The sequence below is a fragment of the Thalassophryne amazonica genome, chromosome 2, assembly GCF_902500255.1.
Source record: "Thalassophryne amazonica chromosome 2, fThaAma1.1, whole genome shotgun sequence".
Taxonomy (NCBI): Eukaryota; Metazoa; Chordata; class Actinopteri; order Batrachoidiformes; family Batrachoididae; genus Thalassophryne; species Thalassophryne amazonica.
Genome location: NC_047104.1, coordinates 90,325,293 through 90,343,421, shown reverse-complemented (window position 1 = coordinate 90,343,421; position 18,129 = coordinate 90,325,293). Strand labels below are relative to the sequence as shown.

Here is an 18,129-nt window from a genome sequence, read left to right as displayed (position 1 = left end):
TTTGCAAATACTCTTCAATCTATATTAAATTGAATACACCATAAAGACAAGATATTTAATGTTCAAACTGAGAGACCTTTTTGTTTTTGTGCAAATATTTGCTCATTTTAAAATGGATACCTGCAACATATTTAAAAAAAAGCTGGGACAGGGGCAACAAAAGATTGGGAAAGTTAATGAATGCTCAAAGAACACCTGTTTGGAACATTCCACAGGTGAACAGGTTAAGTGGAAACAGGTGAGTGTCATGATTGTGTATAAAAGGAGCGTCCAAAAAAAGGCTCAGCCGTTCACAAGCAAAGATGGGGCGAGGATCACCACTTTGTGAACAACTGCGTGAAAAAAATAATCCAACAGTTTAAGAACAATGTTTCTCAACATTCAATTGCAAAGAATTTAGGGATTCTATCATCGACAGTCTGTAATATATCAGAAGATTCAGAGAATCTGGAGAACTTTCTACACGTAAGGCCAAAAACCAACACTGAATGCCCGTGACCGTCGATCCCTCAGGTGGCACTGCATTATAACCAACATCATTGTGTAAAGGATCTTACCGCGTGGATTCAGGAACACTTCAGAAAACCATTGTCAGTTAACACAGTTTGTCGCTACATGTACCATGCAAAGCAAAAGCCATACATCAACAACATCCAGAAACACCACCGCCTTCTCTGGGCCCGAGCTCATTTGAAAAGGACAGACGCAAAGTGGAAAAGTGTGCTGTGGTCTGATGAGTCCACATTTCAAATTGTTTTTGGAAATCATGGACATTGTGTCCTCTGGATAAAAGAGGAAAAAGACCATCCAGACTGTTACCAGCACAAACTTCAAAAGCCAGCATCTGTGATGGTATGGGGGTGTGTTAGTGCCCATGGCATGGGCAACTTACACATCTGTGATGGCACCATCAATGCTGAAAGGTACATCCAGGTTTTGCAGCAACACATGCTGCCATCCAAGCAATGTCGACAATGCAAGCAACATTCTGCATGTGTCACAACAGTGTGGCTTCATAGTAAGAGTGCGGGTACTAGACTGGCCTACCTGCAGTCCAGACCTATTGCCCATTGAATAAAGAGACCCCGGACTGTTGAACAACTGAAGTCGTACATCAAGCAAGAATGGGAAAGAATTCCACCTACAAAGCTTCAACAATTAGTGTCCTCAGTTCCCAAATGCTTATTGAGTGTTGTTAGAAGGAAAGGTGATGTAACAGAGTAGTAAACATACCACTGTCCCAGCTTTTTTGAAACATGTTGCAGGTATCCATTTCAAAATGAGCAAATATTTGCACAAAAACAATAAAAATGATCAGTTTGAACATTAAATATCTTGTCTTTGTGGTGTATTCAATTGAATATAGATTGAAGAGGATTTGCAAATAATTGTATTCTGTTTTTATTTACATTTTACACAACATCCCAACTTCATTGTAATTGGGGTTGTATTTTCCGTCCTGTATGGCCAGAGTATCAAATTATGTTTCCCTTCCTCTTAAATCATATTAGCAGCAACAGAACAGATCTCAGCCTCACCATATCTATATTCTGAGTCTGTTCGCGAAACCACACGAATAGCTGCCAGTGACCACTTTAGTAATCGCTCTGCTCCTTTTGATTTACTGCTGGTGAACTAAAGCCTAAAGTGCTGTTATCTTCAGTCAGCTGATTCTGCTATTTTCTCTGTCTGAGTTGCTGTCATTGAGTTTCCAGAGGCTGGCGTTGCTTCCAAGGACCAGACTAATCTGGCACTGGCATTTGATGCTATCAGAAGTATTCAAGAGCTGAATCTAGAGACTCTGCACCAAGATGGACCACTTATAATTTAATAACTTATAATTATTAAATAATAATAAAAATAATAATTATTAATAACTTATAATTTTCACCATCTTTTGTAAAAACCTTCCAACTGTTAGAATGGCCCAAACAGTGGGTCACCCCTCTGAGGTTGGTCTGCCTGAGGTTTCTTTCTTGAAAACAGCACAGGGAATTTTTCCTTACCACTGTCATCTGTGTTCTTGCTGGGGGAGGCTGCTTCTTTCCACTCTGGTCCAATTCAGTAGAGTTGATGGCCAGTCGTGTGTAAAACATCCATTATGTGGTCCAAAATCATGAGCTTCATGATACCATTCACAATGCCTTGTGTGTTATCTGTTGTGACTAGGATTGTGATATTTGGTCTCTCTGGCACCCATTCATTCTATGGCTTAAGGCCCCCTGACACTTGCACAACTTTGATACATGCACTTGCATGCACTCTGCTGTGCAAGAGCGTAAACTCGTCTCAAACTCATTGTAAACGGTGCACAGATTCGTGCAAGTATGCAAAGAAAATTTTGAAATGTTCAAAATCTCCATCATGCATTAATTACATGAACATTATGCAAACAATTCAAAAACACAGCATATGAGTACGAGTGATTGAGTCATCGCACCGCATCAGCGCACAGCTTGTCTGAACGATTATAGCGAGATGTTAAATCTATCATGAACATACTTTTACAGCTGCACACCAGAAGGAAAGAACATGCAACTGTTTTACCAAGACATTACAATATAAACATGAGAAATAATGACCTTTTTAGACGGCTCCAAATACGCTCTCCAGCTTATTAAGCGCGCGTGTGAGAAAAACAGCAGCTGGAGCGGTCCTCTGTGATTCCGGAAGTGATTACAGCCGTTTTCAACAGCTAATCCGAACAGAAAATTATTAATCCACTCCATAATAATTATTTTATATATGCAGTATCCAGTGCAGAGCGCATGGCAGCCAGTGGAACAAAGCACGGCCTCCAGCTGGGAACACAGTGGGTGGGATCGTTACGATGATGTGTGTACAAGTGCATGGATCAAAGTCGTGCAAGTGTCAGGGCACCTTAAGTTTGCGCTTGTATGATTCTCCTACAGGAGGCGAGTTTGCAACAGGTTGCTCTTCATCTCCCAATCCAGTACCCAGTGAACAGTCCCAATGAGGTAGACTTCAGTTCCTCTGGAGGGCCAACAATCAGTGGAGAGACTTAAAAGGGTGCCTCTGACAATTCATTTGAACTTTCTCTCTCTAATGTTTCATGAAGTCTGGGAATTACTTTGCTGGTGAAATGTGTCTGGGAGGTAACATATTTCAATGTTTTTTTTTTCCCCATCAAGTGACAAAATCGAAGTTAGTAACCGCTGATTAGGCCTTCGCATCCTTGGCTGTGAACGCGCCCAAAGCTCGCATTATTTTTTTTTCTGAAGTGGTCACAAAATGTTATTGGAAGGTTGCTGCACTTTGATTACAGTCTTCCTCCCCTTTTCATTGTATTTAATGACCACGGAATCCCAAATGTTCCCAAACAACAGATTGGCAGTGCCTCTTCAAATTTCATTTTCTTCATCATGCTCACCATGCACATTGGAGCTGAGAGACTATTTGTCTTTAATTTTCATGTTTGTTTTTCCTTTCATCTGTAACTCACATTTGCACAGAGAGCACTGACAGGATCCAGAGATGCTTTGAGGATCTGAATATATAATACGTGTGTAGTTTGCTGACTTTGAACTCAGCCACATGGGGCATGCAGCCGGTACATTCTGAGTCCTGGTCCCAAGTCCGGATAAATGAGGAGGGTATAAGGACACAGGGCATTAACCATAAAGTCTGTCAAATCTTAGCCACATGGAGCGTGCAGCCAGTACACTCTGAATGCCGGCCCCAAGCCCAGATAAATGAGCAGGGTTGCCTCAGGAAGGGTATCCGGCATAAAACAAGTCAAAATAAAGATCCAGGGTACAAATTGAATTTCCATACCAGACTGGTCGAGGCCAGAGTTAGGGCCCCTTCACACATAACACGACTGAGGCAGAATGGCGCATGAAGGAGGAGTCAAATGGCACTCGTGGGAAATTGGAGCCGCACTCTAATGGCTCGTACAGCAGTCGTCACATTAATTCAGGAACAGCACATGCACTCGATATTTGCGTCCCACTTGTGCCGGAAACCCATTCAAACGACGAGCAAGGTGAGGTTGCACTGCCATCTGATCGTGTTCGGACCATCTGGACGGCATGTTGTACACAGGTCCAACATATCCTGCTGTGGCCGAGCATGAAATCATCGGCCACGTTGATCTGTGGCTGAATGACGTGATCGAGGCAGCCTTGACACTGGTGGCTGAAAGTCGTCAAATGCCGTGCAAGTGGCCATTCAACCCACTCTTGTCTGGAGTCGGCTGGAGTCCAGGTGCCACTGACAAACATCCAACACCATTCACGGGGCACTTAGAAAAGGCGGGGCCATTTGCGCTGCCAGCACGAGAGTAGAGACCAGGTGACCACTTTGGAGCTGGATGTGCAAATGGCCACACATGTTCTAAGTAGGAATGCGCCGATCCACAATTTTCTTTTACTTCCGATCCAATCCCGACACCTGAAATTGGATATCTATATCTGCCGATACTTTTCAGATCGATGCCAGAGCTCTGTTTGCTTTAATATTATTATGATTATTATTGATTTTATGAGGATTTTCTTAAAAAGGAGACCTGAAAAGTTCAGCTACAATTTTCCAGAAGGTGTATCTAAGATGAAAGCCTAGATTTGATGTTTTGGTGAAAGAATTAAGTACTTTTATTTTTAATAGACTTTTATAACCTTATTTTTATAGACTTAAAGGGTCTGAGGTGCAGAAGGCACTGGTTGGAGAGTCGTACAAGCCTGTGCTGATGCAACTTTGAGCTGAGGCCTAGGTTGTTGATCCAAATCTGTAGGGGACGTAAGAACAGAAGTCCAAAAGGTACCACTAGTGACACTGCAGTCAATTTGCCCATCAACCGGAGCAGCAAACCAAAGGCAGCGTCACAGCCCGTTGAATGTGTGAGACGAGACGAATTACATCGTCCACTCTCTGCGGGGATGGCGATGCAGTCATAGTCAGGGAGTTGATGGCAATGCCGATGAAGGTTGTTTGTTGACTGGGAACAAGGGAACTCTTTGCAAAGTTCACCGTGAGTCCTAAATGAGAGACATGGTTCAGTAGAAGAGCTGTGTCGTTGTGCGCCTGCTCCTGAGTCGGAGCGCAGACAAGCCAATCGTCTAAGTAGGGTAGGATTCTTAATCCAAGAGCTTGCAGTGGGGCTAGTGCTGCAGCCATACATCTGGTAAATGTACGAGGGGCGAGAGAGAGGCCGAAAGGAAGCACCCTGAACTGGTATGCCTGACCTTCGAAAGCAAAGCGGAGAAAGTGCCTGTGACGAGGTGCCTCTGGCACATGGAAATAGGCGTCTTTTAAGTCAACACTTGTGAACCAGTCTCCTGGTGTGATAGTTTGAAGGACGTCTACTGTGCGGAGCATGTGAAACTGCAGCACTTTGATATAACGATTCAGATGTCGGAGAAAAGACAGCACTCTCTGTCTGCCTGTCTCTCTTCCTCTCTCTCTGTCTGTCTCTCCTTCTCAATTTTCAATTTCAATGGAGCTTTATTGACATGGGAAACATGTTTAAGCAAGTGTTAAGAGTAAAAATTAAAAAGTTCTCTCTCCCTCTCTTTCTGTCTCTCGTTTGCTCTCTATTTTGCTTGCTTTCTCTTTCTCTCTGTCTCTCATTTTCTATCGCCCTCTCTTTTTCTTTCATTCTCGCTGTTTTCATGCTGCACAAACATCAAACTTTTTGGAAACATAAATGGAGATTTTTGTTCCCTTTCAGCAGACAAAATCTCTGTTCGGCTTCTCCTCCTCGGCTGAATGCTGAGCTGGTGTTTCACAGCCTCTGGACACTGAAGAGGCTAGCTTTTCACCACACATTTTCAGCAACAATTCAGTTCATTTTTCAGAAAATCCATGTTTGATGAACAGACAATTTGAACCCGAAAGCCGGGCAGAAATTTGCTGCTACCTGCAGCTAGAACACTGCGAAAGAGAGCAATCTATAACAGCTCGGCTTCAGAAAACCTCCCCTCCTCCCATTCAGCAGCAAACAACAGCAGTTAAGAGGATTCACTGTGGCTCCTCACATATTGGAATACGTCGCGGGTTGGATCTGTATTTTCTGATACTTAAATTAAGTTGGTATTGGAAGCCGATCCCGATACCGGATCGGTCGCAACCTTAGTTCTTAGTGCCCCACAGGTGTGCAGTTACCAAGCAACACACGTCATGCAAGTCCCCCTGCAACACAGATGTCATAAGGAGTGTGTCATTGTTGTCGTCAACCCCGAACGTCATGATCCAACATTATCAAGTGTGGCTGAGGTGGCAACGCACATGTGTGAGCAGGCTCTCATTGCATGTGTATTATTACGTACAGACAAGATCACATGGGGATGGCCGCAAATAATAACACATTGCCGGTAAACCTCAATTTGCAACCGTATAACCAGCACAAACGTCCGCAAATCATCAGGGTTATTCCGTAATTATATAAATACATAAAATAAATGATCACATAAGAAAAGAAAAAAGAGTCAGACTTTGTTCTGTGCACTGATCGCAAAGGTGGGTGTGTCCATGCAAGCCACTGCAGTTGAGATCTGTGGACTTGCAAGTCACAGCTGGGGAACACATACCGTTCCATGAAGGATATGACCTGACAATACTCCACCGTTAAGCTCGTGCATGGGCATGCTGTCCTCGTGGAAATACGTAAAAACACATATCGCATTTGCAACCGGCAGGAGCAACCGCGTCAGTGCGCACATCGGCGGGCTGTCCCATGTGAAAAGAACTGTCTGATCATGTGTACACTCAGCTGGCGATTTGAATATCACGTCACCCACATAAGCTATGGGCCACATGGCGCGGTGTCCTTCGGCACACCGCTCGCTGAACACGTGCCGCCGGCAGATTTGGACATGATAAGGGTGCATGGCTTCATTCATGTCAGTTCATGACCATGGCTCATATACAGAGGAACAGAAAGATCATATTTGTATCGTCTGCTTGATAAGAGGGATTCAATTTCAGAAATTGTGGGGGTTTTCTTTTGTTGTGTGGTTTCTTTTTTATTCCCCCACAGCAGCGGAGCAATGTGGTGTCACACTTTCCAGGTGCTCGCACTGCGTTCGTCTGCACGCACAAAACCGTCGCTGCGGTATCTTTCTCGCCTGTCCAACCGTGTGTCCCTCCCAGCAGCAGGTGGAATGTTTCGCAGTTCCCCATTTCATTTTTTTTTTTTTCCAGCGGGTTCCTGCTTCTTTCACCCAAGTTCATGTTATGTGTGAAGAGGCCATTAACAACGACCACCACCAATGCTGTTACCCAACAGGGTGCCGGTGGAAATTAGGGGACTGCTGGGCAAAAAAGAAGAGGAGGAGAACATGTCCAGAGACAGCAGGAGAAGAGGAAAACTAGAAGAGTGGAAGTGAGAGTTGGGACTTTGAATGTTGGCAGTATGACCGGTAAAAGGAGAGAGCTGGTTGACATGATGGAGAGGAGAAAGGCGCCCCTGTCTAGCACTATACCAAATGACTAAGCAGTACTCCAGATGTAACAAAACCAGGGACAGAACCACCACTTTCATGACCAAGGGTGGACAGTATGGTGCACACCTTTGGGCCAAAGCGACACCTCTGCCCATTCTGGACACAATATGATTGATCTGATCAGACCATAAGAGCTGATTATCTAATTTAACTCCCACAAGTTTAGTCTTGGACACTTAAGTCAAAAGGTCTATTTAAAATATATTGAGTACCGAAAACAATGCATTTGGTTTTAGAAATATTTAGAACCAATTTATTCTCCTTAACCCAATTAATAATGACACTGAGTTGAGTTTGTAAGTTTTGGCCAAGATTAGAGACTGAATGAGATGCACAGAACAAAGTTACATCATGCGCATATAATACTACATCTGCAGTCATAACATCATTAGGCAGATCATTTACAAAAACTGAAAATAAGACTGGACCCAAACAGCTACCCTGCGGAATACCACATGATAAGTGTTTGTGATGAGAAACACTTCCATTAAAAAATACTTGCTGAGTTCTGTCAGTACTAAGGTAACTTCTTATCAATGAGAGAGACATAGATGAGAGCCCATAATGTTTTAGCTTTAACAACAAGATTTCATGGCTAATTACATCAAATGCAGCTGTAAAGTCTAGAAATACAGCACCCACTAGTTTTCTATCATCCATGTCTGTTAACCACTGATCCACCATGTGTTGGGAAGGTGTCGTAACACGGACCCACAACAGGGGGCGCAAATGAACGGACAATGGATAAGAGAAGGAGTAACAATTTAATGTTGCACAAGAACACAACGTAATATAAACAAGAGTGCTGCCAATCATACACAAGAGGACTGCGGGCAGGCTTGAAGATAGGAGACCTCGGATGAACGAAGAGCCGGGGCCCACACCGCTTCTACCACCAACGGCCTGAAGAACACCGAAGCCGCCAAGCCCTGAGTCCCCAGGTGGTCTCTGTCCTCCGTTGTCGGCCCTGGTACTGCTGGCAGACAGAAACAGAAGGTGGTGAGTGTGAATCCTCACACCCAGCAACCTTGATTAATGATTCCTCTTGGAGGGAGAACCTCCACCTCCAATCATACACACGTGCAGCTCCTGTTTACCACTTATCGGTTTTGGGGTGTGAGGCGAAGTCGTCGCAGTCACACCAAACGCCAAAAATCCCAGATAAGGAATACCAACAGGAAAAACAGCTGCAAAACAGATCAGATTATTATTCGCAATAATCACAGCAGAGAAGTTTACCTCGAATCGTAGGAGATTTCTCGGCGAGGAGGTGGAGTCGCCGTCCGGCCTTTATGGTGATGATGATGATGAGATGAATGAGTGACAGCTGGTGTTGAGGATGATTGACGGCTGTCACTCCCAGTGGTTCTGGCGCCCTCTTGTGCTTGAAGCCCGCACTCCAAGCAGGGCGCCATCTGGTGGTGGTGAGCCAGCAGTACCTCCTCTTCAGCGGCCCACACAACACCATGTGCACTAATGCAGTACTAGTTGAATGACCAGGTCCGTAGGCATGTTGCAAATTTGTAAGCAGATCATTTGTCACAAAATATTGTAAAATTTGATCAAACATTAACTTTTCAAATATTTTACTGAAAACAGGGAGAATATGAATTGTCTACAGTTAGAGGCAGTGAACCCTAATTTTCCACCCTTTAGTAAAGGTACAATTTTAGACCCTTTCCACTGTTCAGGAGAAACCCCACTGCGCAATGCTCTATTAAATATGTGACATATTGGCAACAATTTTAAAAATTTTGCCATCAAGATGATCAACACCAGGCGATTTATCATCAGGTAGAGAGAGTAGCAGTTTCTCCACATTCTCCTTAATTACAATATTGAACTCCAGAGAACAAGCTTTCCCACTCATAATTTGTTTCACATTGTTATTAATACAGTTAACATCTTTTACAGTCATGCATGATCTCAGATTTTCAGCTATGAAGAGGATGAAGAGTGGAAAGGCAGTTGGTCCAGATGACATTCCAGTGGAGGCATGGAAATGTCTTGGATTAATAAAATCTTGGAAAGTGAGAGGATGTATGAGTGGAGACGAAGTGTGCTGGTTCTTATTTTTGCAGTAACTACAGATACATTTAGCTGAGCAGCCACAGCATGAAGTTATTGGAAAGAGTAGTAGAAGGATTAGAAGTGGTGAAAGTAGATGAGTTTAAATACTTGGGGTCAACTGTCCAAAGTAATAGAGACTGTGATAGAGAGGTGAAGAAGAGAGTGCAGGCAGGGTGGAGTGAACAGAGAAAGGTGGCAGGAGTGTTTTCTGACAGAAGAATATCAGCAAGAGTGAAGGGGAACGTTTACAAGACAGTAGCGAGACCAGCTATGTTGTACGGCTTAGAGACAGTGGAACTAACAAAAAAACAGGAGGCAGGAGCTGAAGATGTTGTGACGAGGCTGGACATTATTAGGAATGAACATATCAGAGGGGCAGCTAGGTGACACAGTTTGGAGACAAAGTCAGACAGGCGAGATGGTTTGGACATGTGCAGAAGAGGGATCCAGGGTATCAACATAGAAGGATGCTGAGGATGGAGCCACCAGGCAGGAGAAGAAGAGAGACACCAAAGAGGAAGTTTATGGATGTGGTAAAGGAGGACATGCAGGTGGTTTGTGTGACAGAGGAAGATACAGAAGACAGGGTGAGATGGAAACAAGTGATCTGCTGTGGCCACTCCTAAAGAAGAATAAGTAGAAGAGCTTGCTGGCTTTGGAAATAATCTAACTAGATCAAAAATGCTCAGAGAACATGATAACCAACCACTCCCCACCACCATCTCTCTCACACACACACACACACACACACACACACACACACACACACACACACACACACACACACACACACACACACACACACACACACACACACACACAAAACAAAATCAGACATGAAGAGAAAATGTTTGAGCTTCTCAACAGTCAAGTTTACTAACAGTAAAATATCTGAACTCATTTCCATACAGAAACTTGACTTTGATCCATCCAAACTAAAATCACTTCTTCCCATCCATTGGCCAAATGTAGGCTCTTTGCTAAGTTTAATTAAAATTAGATTAGGCATTCTTAAAGTATTCTCTGGTGGCATCACTGAAAATATCAAAATATCACGCAAATCTGTAGGAGGCGCACCGAACCGTTCGTCAAAATACAGTATACCATTGCTTCCTGAAGCTGCTGTATTTTTGAAAATTATAATTATTTTTTGCCAGCATTAAATTTAGAACCAATTTTACAAAACATGAAAGTTAATTTAGACAAATGGGGAAAATTGAAATTGACACACTGGGGCAAAGTGAATGTAATCAAGAGGATCATCTCACCACAGTTCAATTACCCTCTTATGATGCTGCCAGTCACTATATCACCATCCATATTCAAACAATATGAACTGATGATTAAGCAGTTCCTTTGGGAGGGGAAAAAGTCTAGAATAAAACTAACTAAATTGTGTTTACCAAGGGATGCAGGGGGGCTGGGTTTACCTGACCCTAGACTGTACTATACGAGGTCTGTGAGAAAACTATCCGACCTTTTTATTTTTTTCAAAAACTATATGGATGTGAATCATGTGCGCTTGCATCAGACAAGCTTGAACCTTTGTGCGCATGCGTGAGTTTTTTCACGCCTGTCGGTTGCGTCATTCGCCTGTGGGCAGGCTTTGAGTGAGCATTGGTCCACCCTCCTCGTCGGATTTTTATTGTCAGTGAAATGGCTGAGAGGCTGCTGCTTTGCTCCATGAAATTTTTTTCAGAAACTGTTAGAGACAGCCAGTTGGAAACCATTCGAAAGATTCAGATGGATTTCGGTGAAGATTCTGTCAGCGTCACACGGATTAAGGAGTGTTAAAACCTTTTTAAAGACGGCCCACAGCGGCGGAGGGTGCGCGGCGCACCGAGCGGCCATCGACAGGCTGGAACGACCAGATCATTTCTAAACTGAACGCTGTGTTGATCCGGGACATCGTGTGACTACCACAGAAATGGCAAGACAGCTGGACATAGCACTTTTGCGGCACATTCCACTGTTACAGGAGATTTTGTAATGAAAGACGTGCAGAGGATTTCGCGCGTCGGCACAGAGCCGCTCATTGCGCGCAAAAAAAAAAACACACCTCCGTGTTGGAAACCATTCAGAAGATTCAGATGGCTTTTGATGGCTTTTCAGTCAAGTGAGTATCCGAGAAATTGTTTAACAGCTGGGCATGTTCCAATTTGTCCTGTGAGACTTCCAACATGGAGGTGTTGTTTGTCCAGCGGCTGTGAGCGGCCGCGTCCCGACGCGCAAATCCGTCCGCACGTCTTTCATTACAAAATCTCCTTTAACAGTGGAATGTGCCGATAAAGTGCTGATCCCGACCTCTTCTGAAACTTCTCTGCTAGTCACACGACGTCCTGCATCAACAGAGCCTTAAATTTGGAAGTGATCTGCTCGTTCCAGCCTGTCGATGGCCGCTCCGGCGCGGTGTGCCCTCCGCCGCTGTGGGCCGTTTTTAATCCAGTTTTAATGGTCCTTAATCTGTGTGACGCCGACAGAATCTTCACCGAAATCCATCTGAATCTTTCGAATGGTTTCCAACTGGCTGTCTCTAACAGTTTCTGAAAGAAAATTCATGGAGCAAAGTGGCAGTCTCTCAGCCATTTCACTGACAATAAAAATCCGACGAGGGGGGTGGACCAGTGCTCACTCAAAGCCTGCCCACAGGTGAATGACGCAACCGACAGGCGTGAAAAAACTCACGCATGCGCACGAAGGTTCAAGCTTGTCTGATGCAAGCGCACATGATTCAAATCCATATAGTTTTTGAAAAAAACAAAAAGGTCGGATATTTTCTACAGACCTCGTATTTCCTTTGAAATGGCAAAAATTGCTTCACATTGGTCGGGGTGAGATCATTTGTACTGGGCAACTATTGAGAAATCCTTGTCTGGCCAATTCACTCCTATAGAATGCCTCTCTCAAATTACAGGTGAAACTGACAATCCCATTATGTCACATTCAAAAGAAATCTGGATGAAAGCACATAAACTTTTTAAAATGTCATTTTCTAAACAACTGTATTCTTCACTCTGGCGGAATTCAGCCATTTGTATTGGAAAGGCACCAATCTACTGGAGGAATTGGCACAATCACAAAATATCCACACTGGGAAATCTTTATAAGGATGGGGTATTAATGTCATATAATTAAATATTACAAAAATACTCTCTGACGGGTAAAGGACACATTTGGAAATTTCTTCAGATAAGGAATTGTGTAAAGTCACTGCCTCAGTCGTCGGATGCCAATCCCATTTTGGACTATTTGAATCTCCCACCTCATCATCATCGAGCCTCAACATTCTACAGGAGAATCAACTCAGCACTCAGTGATGGCTGTAAAGCTTTGAAAGTTTTATGGGAGAAAGACATTGGAACTGTGTTAAAAGATGAAGAGTAGTTTAAAATTATATCTGAAAATGGAAAATCTGTAAGAGAATGTAGAGGTAAATTTACACAAAATAAAATACTTCAGAGATACTACTGGACACCAACAAAGCTGCATAGACTGGGCCTTATGAATAATCCATTATGCTGGAAATGCTGTAATGAGGCTGGGACTCTTATGCACTGTCTGTGGGAGTGTACAGTTATAAAACCCTTCTGGTTAAAGGTGGTGCAAATTCTTAGTGATTGGCTGGGGAAGCCCTTAAGCCGCGGTCCCACCGAATAATGACGGATGAAGAAGGAGCCACGCACCCTGTTTTTTTTTGTTTTGTGAGCTATCGTGGCAGTATAGTGGCTCAGAGTGGCTCTTAGAGGCATTATCTTCAGTTAACGAGGCTCCTCTCTGAGCGTGGCGCTAATTTCAAGATGTTCAAAATTTAGCAACAACAGCGTGGCGCAGTTTGTGTTCAAGTTACTGTGACGGCTTAGAGGCATTTGCGTGGTGCTTACGAGTCTGCAAAAAGTCCATTATCCGTGCGCCTGGCACCTTCGCAGGACCTGAGAGGCAATTTTTGGAACAGCTCTCCTCTTGCGCACACAATTCCACCTGCTCTGTGCACTGGACTCTATATAAAATAATTATTTTGTAGTGGATTAATCATTTTCTGCCAAACCTTGGATGCTGAAAACACCTCTTCTAGAATCAGTGGACTGTATTTTTAATGTTTTTTATAGCTTGATAAAACAGTTCCTTGCTGTAAAAGTATGTCTGTATGTTGATTTAATATCTTGTTAATGGATCACATGAGCTCAGTGTGTGCGCACTGAGGCAGGACCTGAGAGGCTATTTTTGGAGCGGCTGTCAAAATTCCACCTGCTCTGTGCACTGGACTCTATAAAAAATAATTATTTTGTAGCGGATTAATCATTTTCTGCCAAACCCTGGATGCTGAAAACACCTCTTCTAGAATCAGCGGACTGTTTAATCTGGACGCTTTTTTTTTCCCTCTCTTTCCTGCTCCATGTGGAATGTATTTTGAACAGCTTAAGGTAATTATTTTTTATGTTTTTTATAGCTTGATAAAACAGTTCCTTGCTGTAAAGGTATGTCTGTATGTTGATGTCTGTTGTATGTAAAAGTATGTTGATTTAATATCTTGTTAATGGATCACATGAGTGCCGCTGTGTGTGCGCACTGACGCAGTGACTCATCATCACGCTTCAAAGGAGCATTTAGGCACAACGCCAGCTCACAAAAGAGTGATATTTCAGTCAATATTGGACAAACACAAAGTAAAAAATTTGGGTGACTACGAGAAAGTGGATGTGTGTTTAAAGCCATGGAAGATAATAACTCCAGTGGTGCAGCTAAGAGCAGGAGCTGTGCGGCAACACAGGTGGAAAGCGCGCAAAAGACCGTTTTTGAAGACATAACACAAAGTTAAAAGTTGTATCATGATAACTTGTAAGCTGCGGAAGAAATAAATAAATAAATAAAAAAATATATATATATATATATATATATATTAAAATGATCCACAGGTGTATATAATAAAACGGCCACCTCATTCTGTATGCAGAACGGCACCACGCGCAAAAGAGCGCTTTTGCAGAAATAAACGGACGAACACAAAGTTAAAAGTGGATTCACGTTGTAAAAATGATTGTGTTTAAAGCCAAGGGAAAAATAAAGCCAGCAAGCCATGGATGGAAAGGAAGCCACTTAGAAAGAGCACAGAGGCAGCTGTCCATGAAAGGACAACAGCAGCGCGCGCGCACAAAAGAGCGCTTTTGCAGAAATAAACGGACAAACAAAGTTTTGTGTGTTTAAAGCGCAGAAGAAAAGCCAGAGAGCCACGGAGCCAGCGAGGAGCAGAGGCGGCTCTCCAGGAACCCATGGTTCGGGTCTAGCTGGTCTGGTGCATTACAGGTGGACAGCAGCCTGGCACACAGCACACAACTGTGCTGGAGTGTCTATTTTTGGACTGCATTTAAAAAAAAAAGAAGGGACATCTTTAAATGCTGCTGTGAATCTGTGAATTGAAAACCCACACTTTGAAGGGACCAGGTGTGGGAGGGCTGGAGGTTTGGACCAAACTCATGCCTAAACGTGCGCCAACATGGCGTTATCATGGTGCTATCATGTCACTACATGGATTAGTGTGGCTGATGCGAGCCATTCGAGGCTGTAATGACAGGTCGGTCGTGGCTCACTACGCGGCACATGCGGGGTACAGAGAGGCACATAGTGGCACCTTCATAGTGGATACATGATAGATCAAAACGTGGGTCATTCTTCAAATAATCACCCCACACCCATGCGTGGCTCCTTCTTCAGCCTTCATTATTTGGTGGGACCGAGGCTTGTGGACAGATTATGTTTATTGGGGGATAGAGCACAGATACCTAACATTTCTGCTAGGAAATTCTCAGTCATCATGGTAGGGGTCTCAGTAGCTGCTAGAGTTATTCTAACCCACTGGAAAATACAGACCGCTCCAGAAGTTAAAGAATGGGCCAATAAGATGACAAAAATGGCTTCTTATGAGTGCATGCTCAACAAGCTTAAAAACAAGGACAAAACTATAGTATCAGTATGGGATCATCTCTGATAATAATAATAGCTTAAATATGCTTTAATGTGGTGGCTACTGATGCCTGAGAGGTTTATATAATGATGTACTTCTTTGTGCTTACCTGCACTGTTTTTGAGTTACAACCCCGGTTCCAACTGACTCTTGGTTTTTTGTTTTTCTTGTGTGTATTTCTCATGTAAACATGAGGTCTGTAATATTGTATTTGCCATGTACCAACTGAAACACTAATAAATACTTGAATTTTATATATATATATATATATATATATATATATATATATATATATATATATATATATATATATATAAAGAAAATTATAATTATTTTTAACCATTCTCTGTGTAATATGGAGATGCGTCAAGAGGAGCATCCAGTGTAAAACTTGTGCCAAAATCAACATGCAGATTTTTTTAACTCACCTCCAGGGTCTAAGAGGTGTAGAGCATGCCACATTCCCTGATTTGGATTGTCAGTGACATCTAAGAAACAAACAAAGCAAAGAAATATCAGATAGAAAAAAAAATGACAGAGAATATTGTCCAAACAATAAAGAAATTTTACTGAACTTACAAATCATCTCAAGCTCTGTAATATGTTTAACTGTCCAGTCACTGTCCTGTCAACAAAAAACTGAGATTAAAGGAAAATAATAAGCATTTATGCTGAATACAAAATTAAGGTGTATCAGTTAAAAAGAAAAAACAAACAAAAAAAAACCCACGTTTTCAGCAAAGTAAACAGGAAAAGACTGAAAATCCTTTCATTTTCTTCATGCAGGACTGTGTATCTTGTCCTCTTACCGCAATGATAAATATCTTTTAGCTTAGGCATGTACATAACAGGTGTTCACGATGCCCCTGCAAGCTAGAAAATAAATGATGTGCAGTAGAAGCTATGGAGGGAAACACTTTTCCCATAATCTGTTGTCATCACTTTCCTCCTGACAAGCACTTCCTTCAGTGGTCTGCTGCACATCATTGCAGGTGCACCAGTTGTGTGCATGTCCGTTGTGGACTCACTTTAAACTGAGCACACTTCCTCCACTGTCCAACACCCCTGTTTGTCTGTATGTAACATACCTCAAAATGTTAGGGATTTTATATATATATATATATATATATATATATATATATATATATATATATATATATATATATATATATATATATATATATATATATATATATATATATATATGTGTGAGTGTACATACATACATACATACATACACACACACACACACACACACATACACAACAAAAATATAATCGCAACACTTTTGGTTTTGCTCCCATTTTGTATGAGATGAACTCAAAGATCTAAAACTTTTTCCACATACACAATATCACCATTTCCCTCAAATATTGTTCACAAACCAGTCTAAATCTGTGATAGTGAGCACTTCTCCTTTGCTGAGATAATCCATCCCACCTCACAGGTGTGCCATACCAAGATGCTGATTAGACACCATGATTAGTGCACAGGTGTGCCTTAGACTGTCCACAATAAAAGGCCACTCTGAAAGGTGCAGTTTTGTTTTATTGGGGGGGATACCAGTCAGTATCTGGTGTGACCACCATTTGCCTCATGCAGTGCAACACATCTCCTTTGCATAGAGTTGATCAGGTTGTCAATTGTGGCCTGTGGAATGTTGGTCCACTCCTCTTCAATGGCTGTGCGAAGTTGCTGGATATTGGCAGGAACTGGTACACGCTGTCGTATACGCCGGTCCAGAGCATCCCAAACATGCTCAATGGGTGACATGTCCGGTGAGTATGCCAGCCATGCAAGAAATGGGACATTTTCAGCTTCCAAGAATTGTGTACAGATCCTTGCAACATGGGGCCGTGCATTATCCTGCTGCAACATGAGGTGATGTTCTTGGATGTATGGCACAACAATGGGCCTCAGGATCTTGTCACGGTATCGCTGTGCATTCAAAATGCCATCAATAAAATGCACCTGTGTTCTTCGTCCATAACAGACGCCTGCCCATACCATAACCCCACCGCCACCATGGGCCACTCCATCCACATCAGAAAACCGCTCACCCACACGACGCCACACATGCTGTCTGCCATCTGCCCTGGACAGTGTGAACCGGCATTCATCCGTGAAGAGAACACCTCTCCAATGTGCCAAATGCCAGCGAATGTGAGCATTTGCCCACTCAAGTCGGTTACGACGACGAACTGGAGTCAGGTCGAGACCCCGATGAGGACGACGAGCATGCAGATGAGCTTCCCTGAGAGGGTTTCTGACCGTTTGTGCAGAAATTCTTTGGTTATGCAAACCGATCGTTTCAGCAGCTGTCCGAGTGGCTGGTCTCAGACGATATTGGAGGTGAACATGCTGGATGTGGAGGTCCTGGGCTGGTGTGGTTACACGTGGTCTGCGGTTGTGAGGCTGGTTGGATGTACTGCCAAATTCTCTGAAACGCCTTTGGAGACGGCTTATGGTAGAGAAATGAAATTTCAATACACGAGCAACAGCTCTGGTTGACATTCCTGCTGTCAGCATGCCAATTGCACGCTCCCTCAAATCTTGCGACATCTGTGGCATTGTGCTGTGTGATAAAACTGCACCTTTTAGAGTGGCCTTTTATTGTGGGCAGTCTAAGGCACACCT

General features: G+C 43.0%; 1 protein-coding gene across 1 annotated transcript in view; it reads right to left on the bottom strand.

The window, feature by feature from the left end:
* Positions 1-18,129, bottom strand: part of cenpn (centromere protein N) — a 51,573-nt gene that overhangs the window by 21,049 nt on the left and 12,395 nt on the right. Inside the window, exons 2-3 of the mRNA XM_034188982.1 lie at positions 16,072-16,117; positions 15,921-15,980 (exon numbers count right to left, since the gene is read on the bottom strand). Coding sequence (XP_034044873.1) covers positions 15,921-15,980; positions 16,072-16,117 — 106 coding nt within the window. The remainder of the gene's footprint in view (positions 1-15,920; positions 15,981-16,071; positions 16,118-18,129) is intronic.